The following is a 16,744-nucleotide window of genomic DNA, read 5'->3' as shown; positions in this document are numbered from 1 at the left end:
ACTTGTACATATGTTGTCATCAACATTTCCAAAACATTTTCTTTCTACTTGAGCCCATGGTATCAGCTCTTTTCTCCACCCCCTCCCACCATTGTGATTCCTTAAATAATATATTATTTCATGTCTTACACTGTCCATTGTCTCCCTTCACCCACATTTCTGTTATTTGTCCCCTTGCGGGGTGGGTTATATATCCAGCCTTGTGATTCATCTCCCACCCCCATCCCTACCATCCCACTACCATGATATCACTCTTCCCACTACAGTTCCTGAGGGTTTTAGTGTCCTGATTTCCATGTGTCAAGAGCTCTTATCTGTACCAATGTGTGTCCTCCAGTCTAGCCAGATTTGTAAGGTAGAACTGGGTTATGGTAGTTGGGGCGGTGGGAGGGAGGAAGCACTCAGGAACTAGAGGAATGGTGTGTTTCATCTGTGCTATACTGCATCCTGGTTGAATTGTCCTTTCCTCGTAACCCTTCTATGGGGGGATGTCCAATTGTCTATAAATGGGCTTTGGGTCTCCACTCCCACCCTCCTTTCACATCAATATAATTGTTTATTTTGGATTTTTTGATGCCTGATACCTGATCCCATCGACACCTCATGATCATACAGGCTGGTGTGCTTCTTCCATGTGAGCTTTATTTGCTTTCCTGTCAGAAGGCTGCTTGTTTTCAAGCTGTGGCAGTTACATAATCTCTGTTTATGAAGGGGTAGAGTCTAGCCTGTCAATCAGGTTGCAGCTTGATGACCTCATTTGGAGGTACAACAGAGATAAATAGCTGACTAGAAGCCAGATACACACTCCTCTCCCTGTGAGACATTCCTGTTGACAAGCCACACGGAGCTACACTGATAGAGCCAGAGCCCTGGAGCTGGAGGAGCCACATGGAGACCCATCCCAGCGCTGAGATGCTTCCACTGTGACCAGATCCACAACTTTCCACCCACTGGCTTGTGACCTTCCTGCATTCGGCATCATTGCATATGTTGTATGAGTCTGAAGAGGAATTTAGACTGGTATTGGACAAATGGGCTAATATTGGACTTATGGCCTTGATCTGGACTGTCTTCTTAATATACAATTATTCTTTATATAAAGCTTTCTTATATACATATCAGTGTCTCTGGATTTGCTTCTCTAGTCAATCCAGACCAACACAGAAGTCTTTAGCGAGCATCTGGAGTCTTAAAGGGTTATAGGTAAACAGGGAAGCAACAAAGCTCACATGGAAGAAGCAAACCAGCCTGTGAGATCATGAGTGCCCACGAGAAGTATCAGAAATTCAAAACTAAGCAACCAAATTGATGTGAAGGGGTGTGGATGTGGTAGAGACCAACCTACCAGTAAGATAATTGAGCAGTGCCTCTCAAAAGGGCCACACAGAAGAAGTGATAAATCCAGGGTGTGGTATGGCACTGATGAGCCCCATAACTATCCTCTAGTTAATATTTCTTCCACTTACTATTATGGTTCTTGTTTTACCTCATTAATCATGTTAGATTTGCTTGTTTATTTAGAGATTTAAAATCGTTCAGTACATGAAAGTCAAAACAGATAACCCATCAGAAACAGTAACAGGAGCAATGGTTCCCTGAGAATGTGGGGCATTGGTAGCATCGCTGACTGTAGATCCCACCCAATGGGACCGAACAACAGGATTGTATGAGTGGATGGACTGGGTTGTGTAAGATATGGCAACAACAAAAAGCTAGTATATTAAAAACAAGAAAAATGGAATGAAAGCATAATGGAATATATATATAGTTGTTAGGTGCCCGTGAGCCAGTTCATATGCATGGTGACTTCATGTACAACAGAAAGGAATGGTGCCAGGTCCTGTGCCAGCTTCACAATTGCTGTGTGAGAGGCCAGTGTTCCAGCCACTGGGCAAATGTACATTCATAAACTAAATTCTTTTTGGAAATGGACAGGCTGTTAAAAAGCCTAACATTTCTCCAGCGTGGAACTCAAATTTTCTGTAAACCACGTTGTCCCATAACTCAATGCTGTGCTCAGCTGGTGTGCCTGTACTAAGGCTCTTCTGCCTGTGGTACCCTTCTTTCTGGTTTGGTTTTCCATTAAAGGTTGAACTCTTGTCACTGCTACCAAGAAGCCCTTCCCAACTACTTAGTTTACAGGCATCTTTCTTCTCCCGAGAACATCTGTAACATTGATTCAACAGGCCATTAACGATATTCAAACATTGAAACGTACCTCACACAATAGTTTGCTTTAATGTATAAGACGGTTTCTAACAAATCACACCTACTGTTGGACCCTTCGTCACAAATATTTAACAACTGGGTAGCCTTTTGAGGGCAAGCGTCTGACATGAGTTTGTATTTCTGGAAAACAGGGATATGCCAGTAGAACAGGGCTCAGGGGTCCTCACCCTTTACACATCTCAGACTGAATCGAGAGGAAGACTCCAGTAGTTTATTCCCATCTAGCCTGCTCACGTCCCGCTCCCGGCCCTCTTTAGGGGCTCAGGGTGTTCCTCGAGTTTTCTTGCTTCCACCCAGGCATGGGGGGCTCTTGTCCAGTTCAGGGTTATCCCTCCACTGGGCGGGGGTACGTGCCTGGATGGCCAGTGCGTGCACCTGTCCCGCCAGTTCCTCCGACAGCGCCTCGTGGACTAGCCGGTGTCGCTGCAAAGGGCTCAGCCCCTCGAAGCGAGAGCTCACCACAGCCACGCGAAAATGCGTCTCGCTGCCCGGTGGGACTGCGTGGCCACCGCTCTCATTGCGCAGTTCCAGTACCTCGGGGCTCAATGCCTGCTCCAGTTTGGCGCGAATGGCAGCTTCCACAGGACCGACGGCTCCTGATCCTGTGCTGCTCCGGGACAGACAGACGCGGCCGGTCATGGAGACCAGACGCCCGACCAGCCGCCCACGCAGCATCGGCTACAGCAGGGACAGAGACAGACACGGGAGCTGTAAGGGCTGGGCGCGCTGCCTGGTCAGAGCCCAATCTCCCCAAGTCCTCTCCCCGCCCGCAGGCCTCGAGGGCCTCTGTGCGCCCCTCGCCGCTCCCGCAGGGGCCCGCTCCTGGGGAGGTGCGTCCTCCAGCCCGCGCAGCGGACAGCCCGTTACAGAGGCCACGCTGAAGGCGCGTCCATCGCTGTGGGCTTTGCACCGAATGGGCAGGAAGCTGTAAAAGTGATAAATGCCTGCCCGGTTTTTGGTGGCACCTCTGAACCCCCCGTTGAGCCCTTTCTACCTGCCGTTGGGCCGGTTTACCGCGGACCCTTGGTCAGAGGCCGGACTCCCGCAGGACGCCCTCCGGAAAATGGAGGCCTCTGGTCCCGAGGCAAGCGCGTCTCGCGAACGTAAACGTGCAGACGCCACGTGGTGGCCCGCGGCCTCCTGGGAATTGTAGTCCGTGGCAGCTTGTCAGAGATTTGAGCTGTCAGGAATGCAGATACCGGGATTTCCTGGACAGCTGGGATTGGAACTAGTCGATCCATTTTACTGCCAAAGGATAATGTAGATAATCGAGCCCAATTCCTTTATTTTTTTGTATGACAGAATAGAAGGCGCTCCGTTTACTGAATATACAATATTTGTGTATCTGACCAGTAGCTGGAGGCTTTCAAATACAGAGGATGTAACCCCCAAGGGAGAAAGATGAGGCTCTCCGCTCCCATAAAGATGCACAACCTCAGAAGCCCTTTACAGGACTCCTCTGCGTCGGAAGAGGAGCCCTGGTGACATCGTGGTTTATGCGTTGTCTGTCGGACCTCAAGTTCACAGTCGTCCCTCCAGAGAAAGATGAGGAGGCTTTCGCCCCCAGACATTTGCCTGAGATCCCCAGAGGCAGTTTCCCCGCTTTATAGCGTTGTTATGAGTCAAAATTGACTGGATAGTAGCGAGTTTTTTGTTTCTTGAGTTTATGACTTGGAATCAACTCAATGGCAATTGATTTGTTTATTTAACGTCAAAGGTCGTGGGAGTTAGGTGTTGAACTGCTAACTGCAAACATAGTGTTCAAATCCACCAGTTTCTCCTCTGCAGAAAGATGAGGCTGTTGCTCTCCATAAAGACTTAGTTCTAGTTACCCTATGGAGCACTTCTCTGTCCTGCAAGGTTGCTGTAAGTGGATGGAACTTACAGGAATTTATAGAACATTGGAAAAGATAGACAAATTCCTTGATGTTCCATTCACTGCTGTTGAGTTGATTCTGACTCATAGTAACCTTTCAAGACAGAGTAAGACTGCTCCACAGGGTTTCTGAGACAATCTTTTAAAAATAATTATTTTATTGGGGGCTCCTCGTACACTCTTACCACAATGCATACATCGATTGAATCAGGCATGGTTTACATATGCTGCCTTCATGCTTCTCTCTCTCTCTTTTAATGAACGAGGCAATTTATTAACCCAGCATCCTTTGTTCTAATGCTCTTGTTGGCAGCTGCCACCTGTAGGGCGGCGATTCTGTCCAGATCTCTCTGTCCCTGAGGTGTCTGTTTGCGGCCCGCGTCTTGGTCCTTCACCACCTTGAGCCCCTCCAGGGCTTGAAGGACCCGGCTGGCCACGCTCCTGGAGCGCCCCCACCCTCGCCCCCCTCGCCCCGCAGACCTTGGTCATGGAGCCCACCTGAAAGGCACAGGTGCCGTGCTGGGGAGGCAGCTCGCGTGCAGACCCAGTTCTCATCATAGGGAACAAGCTCTTTGTGCTTGGCCGGCGGCGTGACCGTGTCCACCCATTCGGGGACTGTCAGCTTCCCGGACTTCTGCGGAAGGCTGCCAGAGCTCAGGTGAACAACCCCTGCTGGTTCACGTCTTTTTCAGGGACTCCAGGCATCGTGCGGGGCCGGGGTGTGTGAGCGAGTGACGGGGTTTCCCGGGCACCTTCATTCTTGTCTAGACATTTATTTCCTTTTGAGCCCTTGGTATCAGCTCCCCGCCCCACCCTCACAAGCCCCTCATACATTGTTATTATTTTCATCTGTCACACGGACCTGTCTCCCTTCCCCAGGGTTTCTATTCTTCCCCTGGCGAGGGGTGTATGGTTATGCGTCGATCATTGCGATCAGTTCCCCCTTTCTCCCTTCCTCTCCTCTCTTCCCCCTACCCTTCTGGTATTGTTAGATCTCTCTGGAGCTAGATCTATACCGGTCCTTGGCTCTGAGCTAGAAGGAATTCACGCAGAAGCCTGGTTCGTGATCCAAGTGGGTTTTATGAGAGTTAGAATTTTCAGGTTTACACGGCACCCATAGGACTCCTTCCGACCATGCAGCCTGGCTGGAAACTGGTAATATCACGCAAAACGGTCTCCCTTGACTCTGGGCTCCTGCCTTTTCAAGGATTCCACGGGGAAGCTGGTGGATGACCCCTGATCGACCTCATTGGCTGAATTGAATTCACCTGGCCTAGGTGGGACAATCCAGGTGGCCTAGGTGGGCCAATTCAAGTTCAGCGCCCACCCATGCCTGCCGGCGGGAAACCTGAACCTCTGAGAACGTGCAGTGCGCCACTCCTTTGTTCCCGTGCTTGGCTCTCTGGGCATGCGTTAGTGGACATCTTCCAGCCCTGCACTAGGCCTGCCTAACATTATCACTATTTGTATGTCGTGAGCTCCCATCTGTTATCTACTGTGTACATGTTCCGGTCTAGTCTGAATTGAGCAGCAGCACTGGGTCATGGTAGTGGGGGTGAGGAAGCCTCAAGGAACCAGAGGAATATAGTGTGTTTCATCGATGCTTTACTGCACCCTGGTGACTCATCCCTTCCCTGTGGGGAGATTGTCCCACTGTCTGAGACTAAATCTTTCTGGGGAACTAAATTGACAGTGCCTGACAACCACAACAAATGCTAGGATGGGTCTAAGCATAGAATGCTAAGTAGGCATGTCATCCAGCATTGGGAGACCAAACTTTTTCAAGAAAGATGTAAAGGACCTGTCTAAGAAGTAACGGCTTGAAAACCTGTGGGATACAGAAAGATTGCTCCCACGTTGTCACCCCAAAATATGCCAAACCCAACATGCTGCTTACTACACATGGTAAACTATACACTTGGAGGTATATAGTATATAGGTATATATAGTAGGTCAGAGGTTATTCTCCCTAAGGATTATCAGTCATCTAAAGCAATCAGACTGTATAGTCTGTCCACCCTAAGTAGGAGCCACTCTCTTCTGATTAGGATAGTTGATTGTGTCCATGAAGGAGATCCCAGAGAGGTCCAGCCCACTCAAGGGTCACAAGGTTCGGCTGCCACATTGAGTCTAGGGTCCGCCCATCTTGTCACATGTGTACCTCTAATCCCTCCCCTTCCTATTACACGTACACCCCTAGCTCATCCCCTTCCTCTTGCGTATGTGGTCACCTGCAATCAGGGGGGTTTATTCACATCCCCAAATATATATAAGCCTCGGTTAGAAATAAAGTACCCTCCTGACCTCTCTGCCCGAGCTGTTCAAGGGCCTGGCTGGTGAGATCATTGGCCGTTCCGGAGGTGAGCATGCTACCATGACATGTGTCTGATTCCTTCATTTTACTCTCTCCTATATCTGTCATTCTCTATGACTTTATTATAATCTTTATATATCATAACCGCACAATTGTGTCTATCAGACCAGTGATATAGTTGTGAGGGGCTGGTTTTCCCCACAAAAACCCTTTTCTTGGTTTTACTTCTTACTAACAGCTGGGAGAAAATTAGAAAAATCTTTTACGGTACTATCAGTGAAAGATTAGCTGAGCGAAGACAGAGACTGGGATGGAGAGAAGTAAACTGATTAGAAAGCTATTAAAGAAATTGATTTGATAGGACTTATTTTTAGTCAGGTTATGTAACTTGCTAATTCAATTGAGGAATTCACTTGGCTTTTTATCATCAGTTTTATCATGAGGACAATGATCTACTTTTTCCCTGATAGAGTCAAACATTATTAACTGATGATTATTTGGTAATTGGACATTTTCAAGATTTCTCATGATTTATTAAGTATGCACAATGTATTAGTTACTAAGGAGACATACAATAAGATAAGAACGTTTTTCTGTTTTTAAGAACTGTTTTTCATTTGGGTCTTAATTTCTGTTAGAAGTTAAAGGAGGAGTAAACATTTAAATAAATGAACAAGATAATATTGGATGATGGTAAGTATTGTGAAGAAAATATGAAAGGTGGGAATATGGTGAGGGACAGGAAGAATGCCTTCCAGACCTTCCTTTGTTGACGGGGCATGACTCAAAGTGAGAAGAGACAGCTGCAAACATCAATCCTGGAAAACTGGGAGTTATGAACAATGAAAAGGAATGCATAAAGATCAACATTCTATGCATTAATGAGCTGAAATTGACTGGAATTGTCCAAATTCTACCAATGACTTCAGTCTAAAATTGAGCAGACATACAATCAAGACACAATTCTGATCATTCTTGGTGATTGGAATGTCAAAGTTGGAAACAAAGAGGAAGGGGTGGTAGTTGGAAAATATGACCTCGGGGACAGAAACAAAGCTGGAGATCTTGTGACAAAATTTTGCAAGAGCAATTACTTCTCCACAAATACCCTTTTCCAACAACACAAACAACGACAATATACATAGACTTCTCCAGATGGAATTACACAGTAATCAAATTGACTCAACTGTGGGAAGAGAATGGGGCCCTGGTGGTATAGTGGTTACAAGTTGGGCTGCGGTTGGTATGTCCGGCAATTAAAAACCATCACCAGCTCCAAGGGAGAAAGACTGGGCTTGGCTTTCTACTCCCGTAAACAGTTGTCGCTTCAGAGCTCCACCGGGTGATTATGAGTCAACATTGACTCGATGGCAGGGAGAGTGGGGAGAGGCAAGGAGAAATTCATTATCAGTAGCTAAAACCAGGCCAGAGGCAAGCTGAGGAACAGACCATCAATTGCTCTTATAGAATTTCAGGTTGAAGCTAAAGAAAATGGGAATAAGTCGACAGTGAAAATACAACCTTGAGTCCATCTCACCTAAATTTGGAGAACATCTCAAGAATAGACTTGACACATTGAGCACTAATGACAAATGGCCTGACGAGCTGTGGCATGATAGCAAGAACATCATACACGAAGGTGGCATGATATCAAGAACATCATACACGAAGGTGGCATGATAGCAAGAACATCATACACGAAGGTGGCATGATATCAAGAACATCATACACGAAGGTGGCATGATATCAAGAACATCATACACGAAGGTGGCATGATATCAAGAACATCATACACGAAGGTGGCATGATATCAAGAACATCATACACGAAGGTGGCATGATATCAAGAACATCATACATGAAGATGGCATGATATCAAGAACATCATACACGAAGGTGGCATGATATCAAGAACATCATACACGAAGGCAGCTAAAGGGCATTAAGGAAGAAGGAAAAGATCAAAACAGAGACTTTGAAACTCACTCTTAGTCTTAGAGTAGCTGAGGCAAATGGAAGAAACGATGAACTCAAAGCGCTGAAAAGAAAATTCCAAAGGGCAGCTGGAAAAGGCAAAGTAATATGTCTTATGACAAAGTGTGCAAAGACCTAGAGTTGGAGAACACACTCAGCATATCTTAAACTGAAAGAACTCAAGAAAAAAAATTCAAACTTCAAGTTGCAATATTGAAAGATTCTATGGGCAAAATATTGAATGATGCAGGATGAAGCACCAAAAAGATATATAAAATCCACAGAATCACTGTAGCAAACATTCTACATTCATCATGTAAGAGGCAGCATATGAGCAAGAACCAATGGTGCTGAAAGAAGAAGTTCAAGCTGCAATGAAAGCACTAGCCAAAAACAAGGCTCTAGGAATTGATGGACTCCCAATTGAAATGTTTCCACAAGCTGAGGAAGCACTGGGCGCACTTGTCTAAACCAGAAAATGTGGAAAACAGTTACTTGGCCAAGAAAGAGATCAATATTTGTGCCCATTCCAAAGAAATGTGACCCAACAGAATGCTCACGTTATAGGACAATATTATTATCATCACAAGGAGGTAACATCTTCCTGAAGCTCCTCCAATAACAGTTACAACAGTATACTGACAGGGAGTTTCCAGAGTCAGGTCGGACTCGGAGCAGGGCAGAGAATGAGGGATATCATTGTTGACGTCAGATGGATCTTGGCTGAAAGCAGAGGATACCAGAAAGATGTTTACTTGTGTTTTATTGACTATAACAAGACATTGAACTGTGTGGACTAGAGCGAACATTCCACTGGGCTCATGTGGAACTTGTACATAGATCAAGAGGCAATTGTGAGAACAGAACAAGGGAATAGCGAGGGATGCTGAGCAAAGCATCGGAGAAGCTGGCTTATCCGAAGAACATGGCACCAGGATTGCGGGAAGGCTTACTAACAACCTGCGAGACGCCCATGACACCACCTTGCTTTCTGAAAGTGAGGAGGGCTTGAAGCACTTGCTGATGAAGACCAAAGATCTCAGTCTTCAATATGGATTTCAACTCAATGTAACCAAAATCCTCACAGCTGGACAGATAGGTATCTGTCAGGGGAAGCCAGCCCCCAACACATCATTATGGGTCCGGTAGGCGCAATTGTACAGCGATAATAAGTAAAGATCATAGTAAAGTTATAGAGAGCATGAGAGATAGAAGTATTGAAATAAATGGGAGTCAGACACAATTTCATGGTAGCATGCTCACCTCTGCTCCGCATGATGGTCCACATGGAGGGAGAGAGAGAGTTTAATGGTAGCCCTGGGCCCTTTTATATTCTCTGGGGACATGCAAGCCCCCTAATTACAGGTGAGGACATACGTCACTGGAAGGGGCTGTCCTATAGGTAATACAGTAATGAGAGTGGGGTGGTCTAGGGACATACACGCATTAGGAAGGGGAGGGATCCTAGGTTCAGGATGGCGGCCTAACTTTGACCTATTCCCAAGATCTCCATAGGAACCATTATCAGTAGGGTGTAAATGCTTGGTCTCAGGCCTCAAGGAGGAATATTTTATTGCCCCCAGTAGCAGGGAGTGAGGCCTGCCATATAGTCTGGTGGACTACCTGCCCTAGAGGCCTACCCTGTAGTCTGGTGACTAACTACCCTGGGAGGATGTCTGTAAGCGTTTGACCTCTCTCCACAGGTATCATCCTGATAAGTGGACAAAAGATTGAAGCTGTCAAATATACATCTTGCTTAGATCCACAACCAATGCTCATGGAAGCAGCAATCAAGAGAGTAAAGGATGCACTGGGTAAATCTGCTGCACAAGACTTCTTTAAAGTGGCCGTAAAGCAAAGATGTTACTTTGAGGACTAAGGTACGCATGACCCAAGCCATGGTATTATTCTCAACCACCTCATATGTGTATGAAAGTTGGACATTAAATGAGGAAGACTAAAGAAGAATTGATGCATCAGGAGAGGGCTGATATTATAATTCCTGTTATAAAATGAATGAAAGCTTTTCAAGTCGCAAGCTGTATGGGATAAGCTAGTGTCTGTGATCTAACAAAAAATAGTCATGATCATACTTAGTATTTAGTGAAGGTCTCTAATGTCAAGAGCCTTGGTGGTGCAGTGGATTAAGTGTTGGGATGCTAACTACAGGGTTTGAAGTTCAAGCCTACCAGCAGCTCACTGAGAGAACGACGTGGCTTGCCTGCTCTTGTAAAACATCACAGTTTCAGAAATCCCCTCTTGGGTTGCTATGAGTTGGAAACGACTTAATAGAAATAGGTTTGGTTTTGGGGTCCTGGGCAGAGGAAGACTTTAGAAGCTTCAAGCGCCAAGATTATGACAGTTACTTCATGTGTAATTAATATAAACAGTAAAATTTAACCTATACATGAAGATTGGGATACCCATCAAAGTACTGATTTCCCCCCATGATTGTGTTCATTCATTGGAAAATTTTTGTTTACTTATAAAGTGTAATACACATATAGGAAATGGCATACATCTTGTGTACAGTTTCATTGTATGTATAAATGCACTTAAAATTTGGACATGTTATTAGGAGGGAACAATCCCTAGAGCTGGACATCCTGCTTAGTAGAGAGAGGGTCACTGAAAAGAAGCCACTCTACAGATAACTTGACAGAGTGGCTGTCAAAGAGAAGAACCATTGTGAAACCAGTCCCTGTTTGGCTCTGTTGTAAGTAGGGTCGCTATGAGTCAGGATGAGGATTCTAGTGTCGGTACCTGGAGGTTTAGCGCTTTTCAGGGCCCAGGACAAAGACTTATTCAGTCCTGGGAGGGACTTAACTGAGTTCGCTTTGGGTAGGTATTGCTTAAGGCACAGGACTTACTGGGACAAACACGTTCATGTGTTTTAAGTATGCTATCAGGAATAGGGTCTGAGCTTCTGAAACTTTTTTTTGTTGTTGTTGTAAATTTAAAGTACGGAAGTGGGAAATATTACTCAGGGTGAGGAATTCTTGTTAGGGAAAACTAAGGCAGGTCCTAGCCGGACAAGGTGCACTTAGGTAGGGAAGGTCAGAGAAGAAAACCAGGAGACATTTTAAAAGCTAAGAGCAAGTTTCCTGACGGTATCGGTCACCTCCTGGTGGACAAAAGGAAGATGACAGCTATTCCAGCTCCTGGTCTAGCAGATTTCAAGAAGCGCGGTGGAGGCGGAGGCGGTTGGGGGTGGAGCGAAGTCTCAAGGCCTAACCCAAAACACTCAGTCATCCAGTTAAAAGAAAAGAAAGCTCTGTGTATTTTTGTTTTGCTGTGACAAGCCAGAAAAGGAGGAACTTGGACGCTAATTTAAGATTCAAACAACAGCCAGATTCAGGAACCAGTACTCTGGGGTGGGACTAGTGCTTGCTTCGGCTTGAGGCCTTCTGCAGTCCTTTCCGATCCTCCTGGGATCTTGCAGAATTAATTCGGAGAAAATTGTACAAGTTGCCACTGATTAAAAAAGAAACTGCGTTCTGTTAGAAACTGTCTCCTTCAAAATTCAGACACGCAAATAAGAGGCTGTAATATGGCTCCTAGTGATTGGTAGGTATTCGCGAAATCCGTCGTTTCTTCCTAGAGGAGGATGCAAAGGAGGAGTCTGTTTTCTGTTTTCCTATTGGCTGTCTGGTCCGGCAACCCGTTCAGCCAATCGAATATACGACTCCCCCTCACCCCTCCCGTGAACGCTTATGAATTACTTCGAATTGGTGATTCTTCCCTAAGCCTTCTTGAAAAGCTGTTAAGTGCGTGTTTACAAGTAATGTCCGGTCGCGGGAAGCAAGGAGGCAAAGCCCGCGCCAAGGCCAAGTCGCGGTCCTCCCGCGCCGGGCTGCAGTTCCCCGTGGGGCGCGTGCACCGCCTGCTCCGCAAGGGCAACTACGCGGAGCGCGTGGGGGCGGGCGCGCCGGTGTACATGGTGCCCCCCAAAACGGAGTCACAAACTTGGCAAGAATTAGCTAAAACAAGACTTCAATGCATTCTCCACCCCAAAGGCTCTTTTAAGAGCCACCACGTGTCGACGGGAAGGGCTGGTCACTAAGCGGCGCATTAGCTCTTTGTCCGAAAACTTGGGTGGCTCTAAAAAGAGCCTTTGTTCTTTGGCTTATGGTCAGGATTTATTTGCTTTTGGCTTTGTGGCTCTCGGTCTTCTTGGGCAGCAGCACGGCCTGGATGTTGGGCAGCACGCCGCCCTGCGCGATGGTGACTTTGCCCAGCAGCTTGTTGAGCTCCTCGTCGTTGCGGATGGCCAGCTGCAGGTGGCGCGGGATGATGCGCGTCTTCTTGTTGTCGCGCGCCGCGTTGCCCGCCAGCTCCAGGATCTCGGCCGTCAGGTACTCCAGCACGGCCGCCATGTACACCGGCGCGCCCGCCCCCACGCGCTCCGCGTAGTTGCCCTTGCGGAGCAGGCGGTGCACGCGCCCCACGGGGAACTGCAGCCCGGCGCGGGAGGACCGCGACTTGGCCTTGGCGCGGGCTTTGCCTCCTTGCTTGCCGCGTCCGGACATTGCCGAGCCTGAGAGCACACAGAGAGCAGGTTCGGAGTCTCAGCAAAACAGGCTGAAGAGAGCCACAATCAGAAAGCTTTTATAAGCGTTCCTAGGGGTGGGGTCAGAAACGAGGTTTTCATTGGTTCTAAATTGGTTCCAGAATCGGCCAATGCACTCGAGAGTCCTCGCCGTTACGTAGCTCTTACGGTTAACACAGGGTTCCTATTTGGACCAATGGGAATGAAAGACTTTGGAGTCCTAATTTGCATAACCTAGTTATAAAAGGCTCAGGTCCACCCTTCCCCGTGTTGTCCTGTTGGCTTGTGTCGTGTCTTACCATGCCCGAGCCGGCCAAGTCCGCCCCCGCGCCCAAGAAGGGCTCCAAGAAGGCCGTCACCAAGGCCCAGAAGAAGGACGGCAAGAAGCGCAAGCGCAGCCGCAAGGAGAGCTACTCCATCTACGTGTACAAGGTGCTCAAGCAGGTCCACCCGGACACCGGCATCTCGTCCAAGGCCATGGGCATCATGAACTCGTTCGTCAACGACATCTTCGAGCGCATCGCCGGCGAGGCGTCCCGCCTGGCGCACTACAACAAGCGCTCCACCATCACGTCGCGGGAGATCCAGACGGCCGTGCGCCTGCTGCTGCCCGGCGAGCTGGCCAAGCACGCCGTGTCCGAGGGCACCAAGGCCGTCACCAAGTACACCAGCTCCAAGTGAGTCGGCCGCCTGCCCGGCCCGCCCCTCGCCGCCGCCGCCTCTTTGTTCCAAAAAAGGCTCTTTTCAGAGCCACCCACGTAATCACAAAGAAAGAGCTTTTCCACTCGTCATTTTATAGCCGTCGCTCTCAAGTTAGGGTTGTCACTTAAAAGATCCCACATGGAGCTTTACAAACTTGACTCTAAGGTCCCAGCGCGTAACTAGTTTTCCTTTTGGGTCGTCGATAGCTTCCTCCTTAGTTCCGCTTTAAAAAGCCAAACCTCGGGGAACTGATTACAAGGATCTATACGTACAGCGTCCTCCCTGGGGGAGACGTCGGACAGTAACATGACAATTTATGAATGATGAAGGGTCCAGGGGGAAGGGGGAAAATGCGCAGCTGGTATTAAGGACTCGAGCAGAAAGCAAATGTTTTGAGGATGACAAATGTACATATGTGCTTGACACAATGGATGCACGAATGGATTGTGCTAAGAGTTGTACGAGTCCCCAATAAAATGATTTATTAAAAAACCCATAAACAACAAACCTAGGAGCCGGTTTGTAAGGATACGAATTTATTTGCCACCTCTCCCTACTGTGTCAATGGCAGGCTTGTTTGTGATTTGCTGACACGAAACGCCTCGGGCCAATCCCCTTAAAAATGACTCCAGGGCTCCCCAGGCGCGGCCAGCACTTCCCCGCTGAATTCTCCCGGGGAGCGGACCGCCCTGCAGGGAAGTAGCGGTTTGAAGACAGCAGCGCTTCAGCGACTGAGGGCGGAGCCCGCGGGTGCGCCTCCTAGCTCTGCTCTGATTGGGCAGGACGAGTATTCAAAATCAACCGCCTTGGAGCTGGTAGGCTCGAATCTGCGCCGCTTTCGTCAGGGCTTTGAAATCCAAAGTCCACTCTGCGCTGTGGGTCATGTTTGCATTTAACGCTGTGACCCAGACACCGGTCACTGAGTGTTGGGCCCCCCTCGCAGGGACTCAGATCCGCACCCTTCTTGAGCTTGTCCGTTTTGTATTTCTCAAAGCAGCCGTTTGAAATTGCCTGGTCCGTTTGGTTTTTTTTAAGATCCTTGGCCCGCAACCGCCCCACCCCCAGCTTGGAAGGCCTGGAAAACAGACTTTACTGACGGTTTCTCCAGTCTATTTTCAGCATCCACAGTGCCTGCCACGCAGTGACTCACTCGTCAAATAAATAGTTGATTCATGTGCTCAGCCCACCTCTTAAATGCTTCCAGATCACCTCGTACACGCCACGCCTTACATGGATGGCCACCGTTCATTTCCATTAGATGTATCTGGAGGCTTGCTGAGAATGGAAATGTCTGAAGTTTCTGTCTCAAGACGCCCCATCGCCTCAGTGTAAACGCTGGGAAGCATTTGTGTTCAGATTGTTTGCGACTAAACCGAGATCCCTCCCTGGATTATTCTTTTTTAAATATCTATGATTTTAAATTAAAATGAAACAAGTGCTTTATCTCTCTGGAATGTCCTCAGGACTTTCAAGACCGAAATACTTTGTACTTTGAATTTTTTGTTGAAACCATGTGTATTCAGAAATGGAAGACATTTTGAGTGGAATGAAAACATTTTTTGAGGTAATATGTACTTTGGTACATTAGCAGGTTACTAATATCCCGAAAATATTTCTGGTGCTGTTATTGTGGAATGAGACACATTTCCACAGATTCACACACTCACATATGTCCCCACCAGATGACAGTAAGCACTAAAAGTGGGATGGCATTTTCTCACTAAACACCAGAGGTTAAAAACAACTAGGGGTAGGGTGGGGAAACAAACAAAAAACCCTCAAAACTTTAGAACCAATAAAGACCCTACTGAGTATTGTTACTTTTTAAGAAACAAAGATTATATATACAAAAGTACCCAAAAAAGCCTGGAGTTTTCAAAGCTATGTATTAAAAAATGTTTTTAATAACACAACCTTATCATCTTTAAAATATTCTTCATTACATTTAATATGTTTGTCAAATGTTTAATTATTGAGCAATAACCAACAACCTCACTGCAAAAATCTTCTATTCCATTCTTGGAAATATATTTTCCACTCACTCACTCTCACTGTCTCACTCACTCTCACTCACTCCCTATCACTCCCTCATTGACTCACTCCCTCACTGACTCACTCACTCCCTCACTGACTCACTCCCTCCCTCACTGACTCATTCTCTCACTCTCTCACACTCACTCACTCACTGTCTCACTCACTCACACTCACTCACTCTCACACTCACTCTCACACTCTCTCAGTCACTCTCTCACTCTCTCTCACTGTCTCACTCACTCACTATCTCACACACTCTCACACTCACTCTCTCACTCACTCACTCTCACACTCACTCTCACTCACTCACTCACTCTCACACTCACTCTCTCTCACTGTCTCACTCACTCACTCTCACACTCACTCTCTCTCACTGTCTCACTCACTCACTCTCACACTCACTCTCTCACTCACTCTCACACTCACACTCACTCTCTCTCACACTCACTCTCTCTCACTGTCTCACTCACTCACTCTCACATACTCTCACACTCACTCTCACACTCACACTCACTCACTCTCTCTCACACTCACTCACTCTCACACTCACTCTCATTCACTCACTCACTCTCACACTCACTCTTACTCACTCACTCACTCTCTCTCACACTCTCTCACTCACTCTCTCTCACACTCTCTCACTCACTCACTCACTCTCACACTCACTCACTCACTCACTCACTCTCTCTCACACTCTCACACTCACTCACTCACTCACTCACTCTCTCTCACTCTCACTCACTCACTCACTCACTCACTCTCTCACACTCTCTCACTCACTCACTCACTCTCTCTCACACTCACTCACTCACTCACTCTCTCACTCACTCCCTAAGGAAAAAAAATAAAAAACTTTTTTTTCCGAACTCATGTGTTTGGATGGCTGAGCACCTCCCTCGTTTTTTTTTTCTTCGCCTCTTCTCGGTCTCCAGATCTGTGTCCTTTCATGTGTCTACATTCTTGGAAAAGATGTTGAAGGAGGGAGGTCAGGCGAATAAGGTGCGAGGGGAAGAGAGGCATGCATGCTGTTTAATTGCCTGAAACTGGTGCCCTGAGACGGCTGTGTG

General features: G+C 47.2%; 3 protein-coding genes and 1 pseudogene across 3 annotated transcripts; 1 reads left to right on the top strand and 3 right to left on the bottom strand.

The window, feature by feature from the left end:
• Positions 1-2,215: 2,215 nt before the first annotated feature.
• BOLA1 (bolA family member 1) lies at positions 2,216-3,324 on the bottom strand. The gene is made up of 2 exons (XM_075560950.1): positions 3,224-3,324; positions 2,216-2,907 (listed from the first exon to the last, which is right to left on the bottom strand). The coding sequence occupies exon 2, from the start codon at positions 2,902-2,904 to the stop codon at positions 2,491-2,493; it is 414 nt and encodes a 137-aa protein (XP_075417065.1). The 5' UTR covers positions 2,905-2,907; positions 3,224-3,324; the 3' UTR covers positions 2,216-2,490.
• Positions 3,325-4,379: 1,055 nt separating this feature from the next.
• LOC142437037 (uncharacterized) lies at positions 4,380-4,810 on the bottom strand (annotated as a pseudogene).
• Positions 4,811-12,252: 7,442 nt separating this feature from the next.
• On the bottom strand, positions 12,253-12,957 carry H2AC20 (H2A clustered histone 20). Its single transcript, XM_075560924.1, has one exon. It carries the CDS (start codon positions 12,919-12,921, stop codon positions 12,532-12,534), a length of 390 nt encoding a protein of 129 aa, XP_075417039.1. The 5' UTR covers positions 12,922-12,957; the 3' UTR covers positions 12,253-12,531.
• A 267-nt stretch (positions 12,958-13,224) lies between these two features.
• On the top strand, positions 13,225-15,718 carry LOC142459403 (histone H2B type 2-E). The gene has a single exon (XM_075560937.1). The coding sequence runs from the start codon at positions 13,242-13,244 to the stop codon at positions 13,620-13,622; it is 381 nt and encodes a 126-aa protein (XP_075417052.1). The 5' UTR covers positions 13,225-13,241; the 3' UTR covers positions 13,623-15,718.
• Positions 15,719-16,744: the final 1,026 nt, after the last annotated feature.

This window comes from Tenrec ecaudatus, chromosome 1 (assembly GCF_050624435.1).
Source record: "Tenrec ecaudatus isolate mTenEca1 chromosome 1, mTenEca1.hap1, whole genome shotgun sequence".
Classification (NCBI taxonomy): domain Eukaryota; kingdom Metazoa; phylum Chordata; class Mammalia; order Afrosoricida; family Tenrecidae; genus Tenrec; species Tenrec ecaudatus.
Note: the sequence above shows the minus strand (reverse complement) of the source record. Positions and strands in the feature narration are given on the sequence as shown.

Coding starts and splice junctions, on each gene's coding strand:
- H2AC20 (XM_075560924.1), bottom strand. CDS start 12,921: ATGTCCGGACGCGGCAAGCAAGGAGGCAAAGCCCGCGCCAAGGCCAAG.
- BOLA1 (XM_075560950.1), bottom strand. CDS start 2,904: ATGCTGCGTGGGCGGCTGGTCGGGCGTCTGGTCTCCATGACCGGCCGC.
- LOC142459403 (XM_075560937.1), top strand. CDS start 13,242: ATGCCCGAGCCGGCCAAGTCCGCCCCCGCGCCCAAGAAGGGCTCCAAG.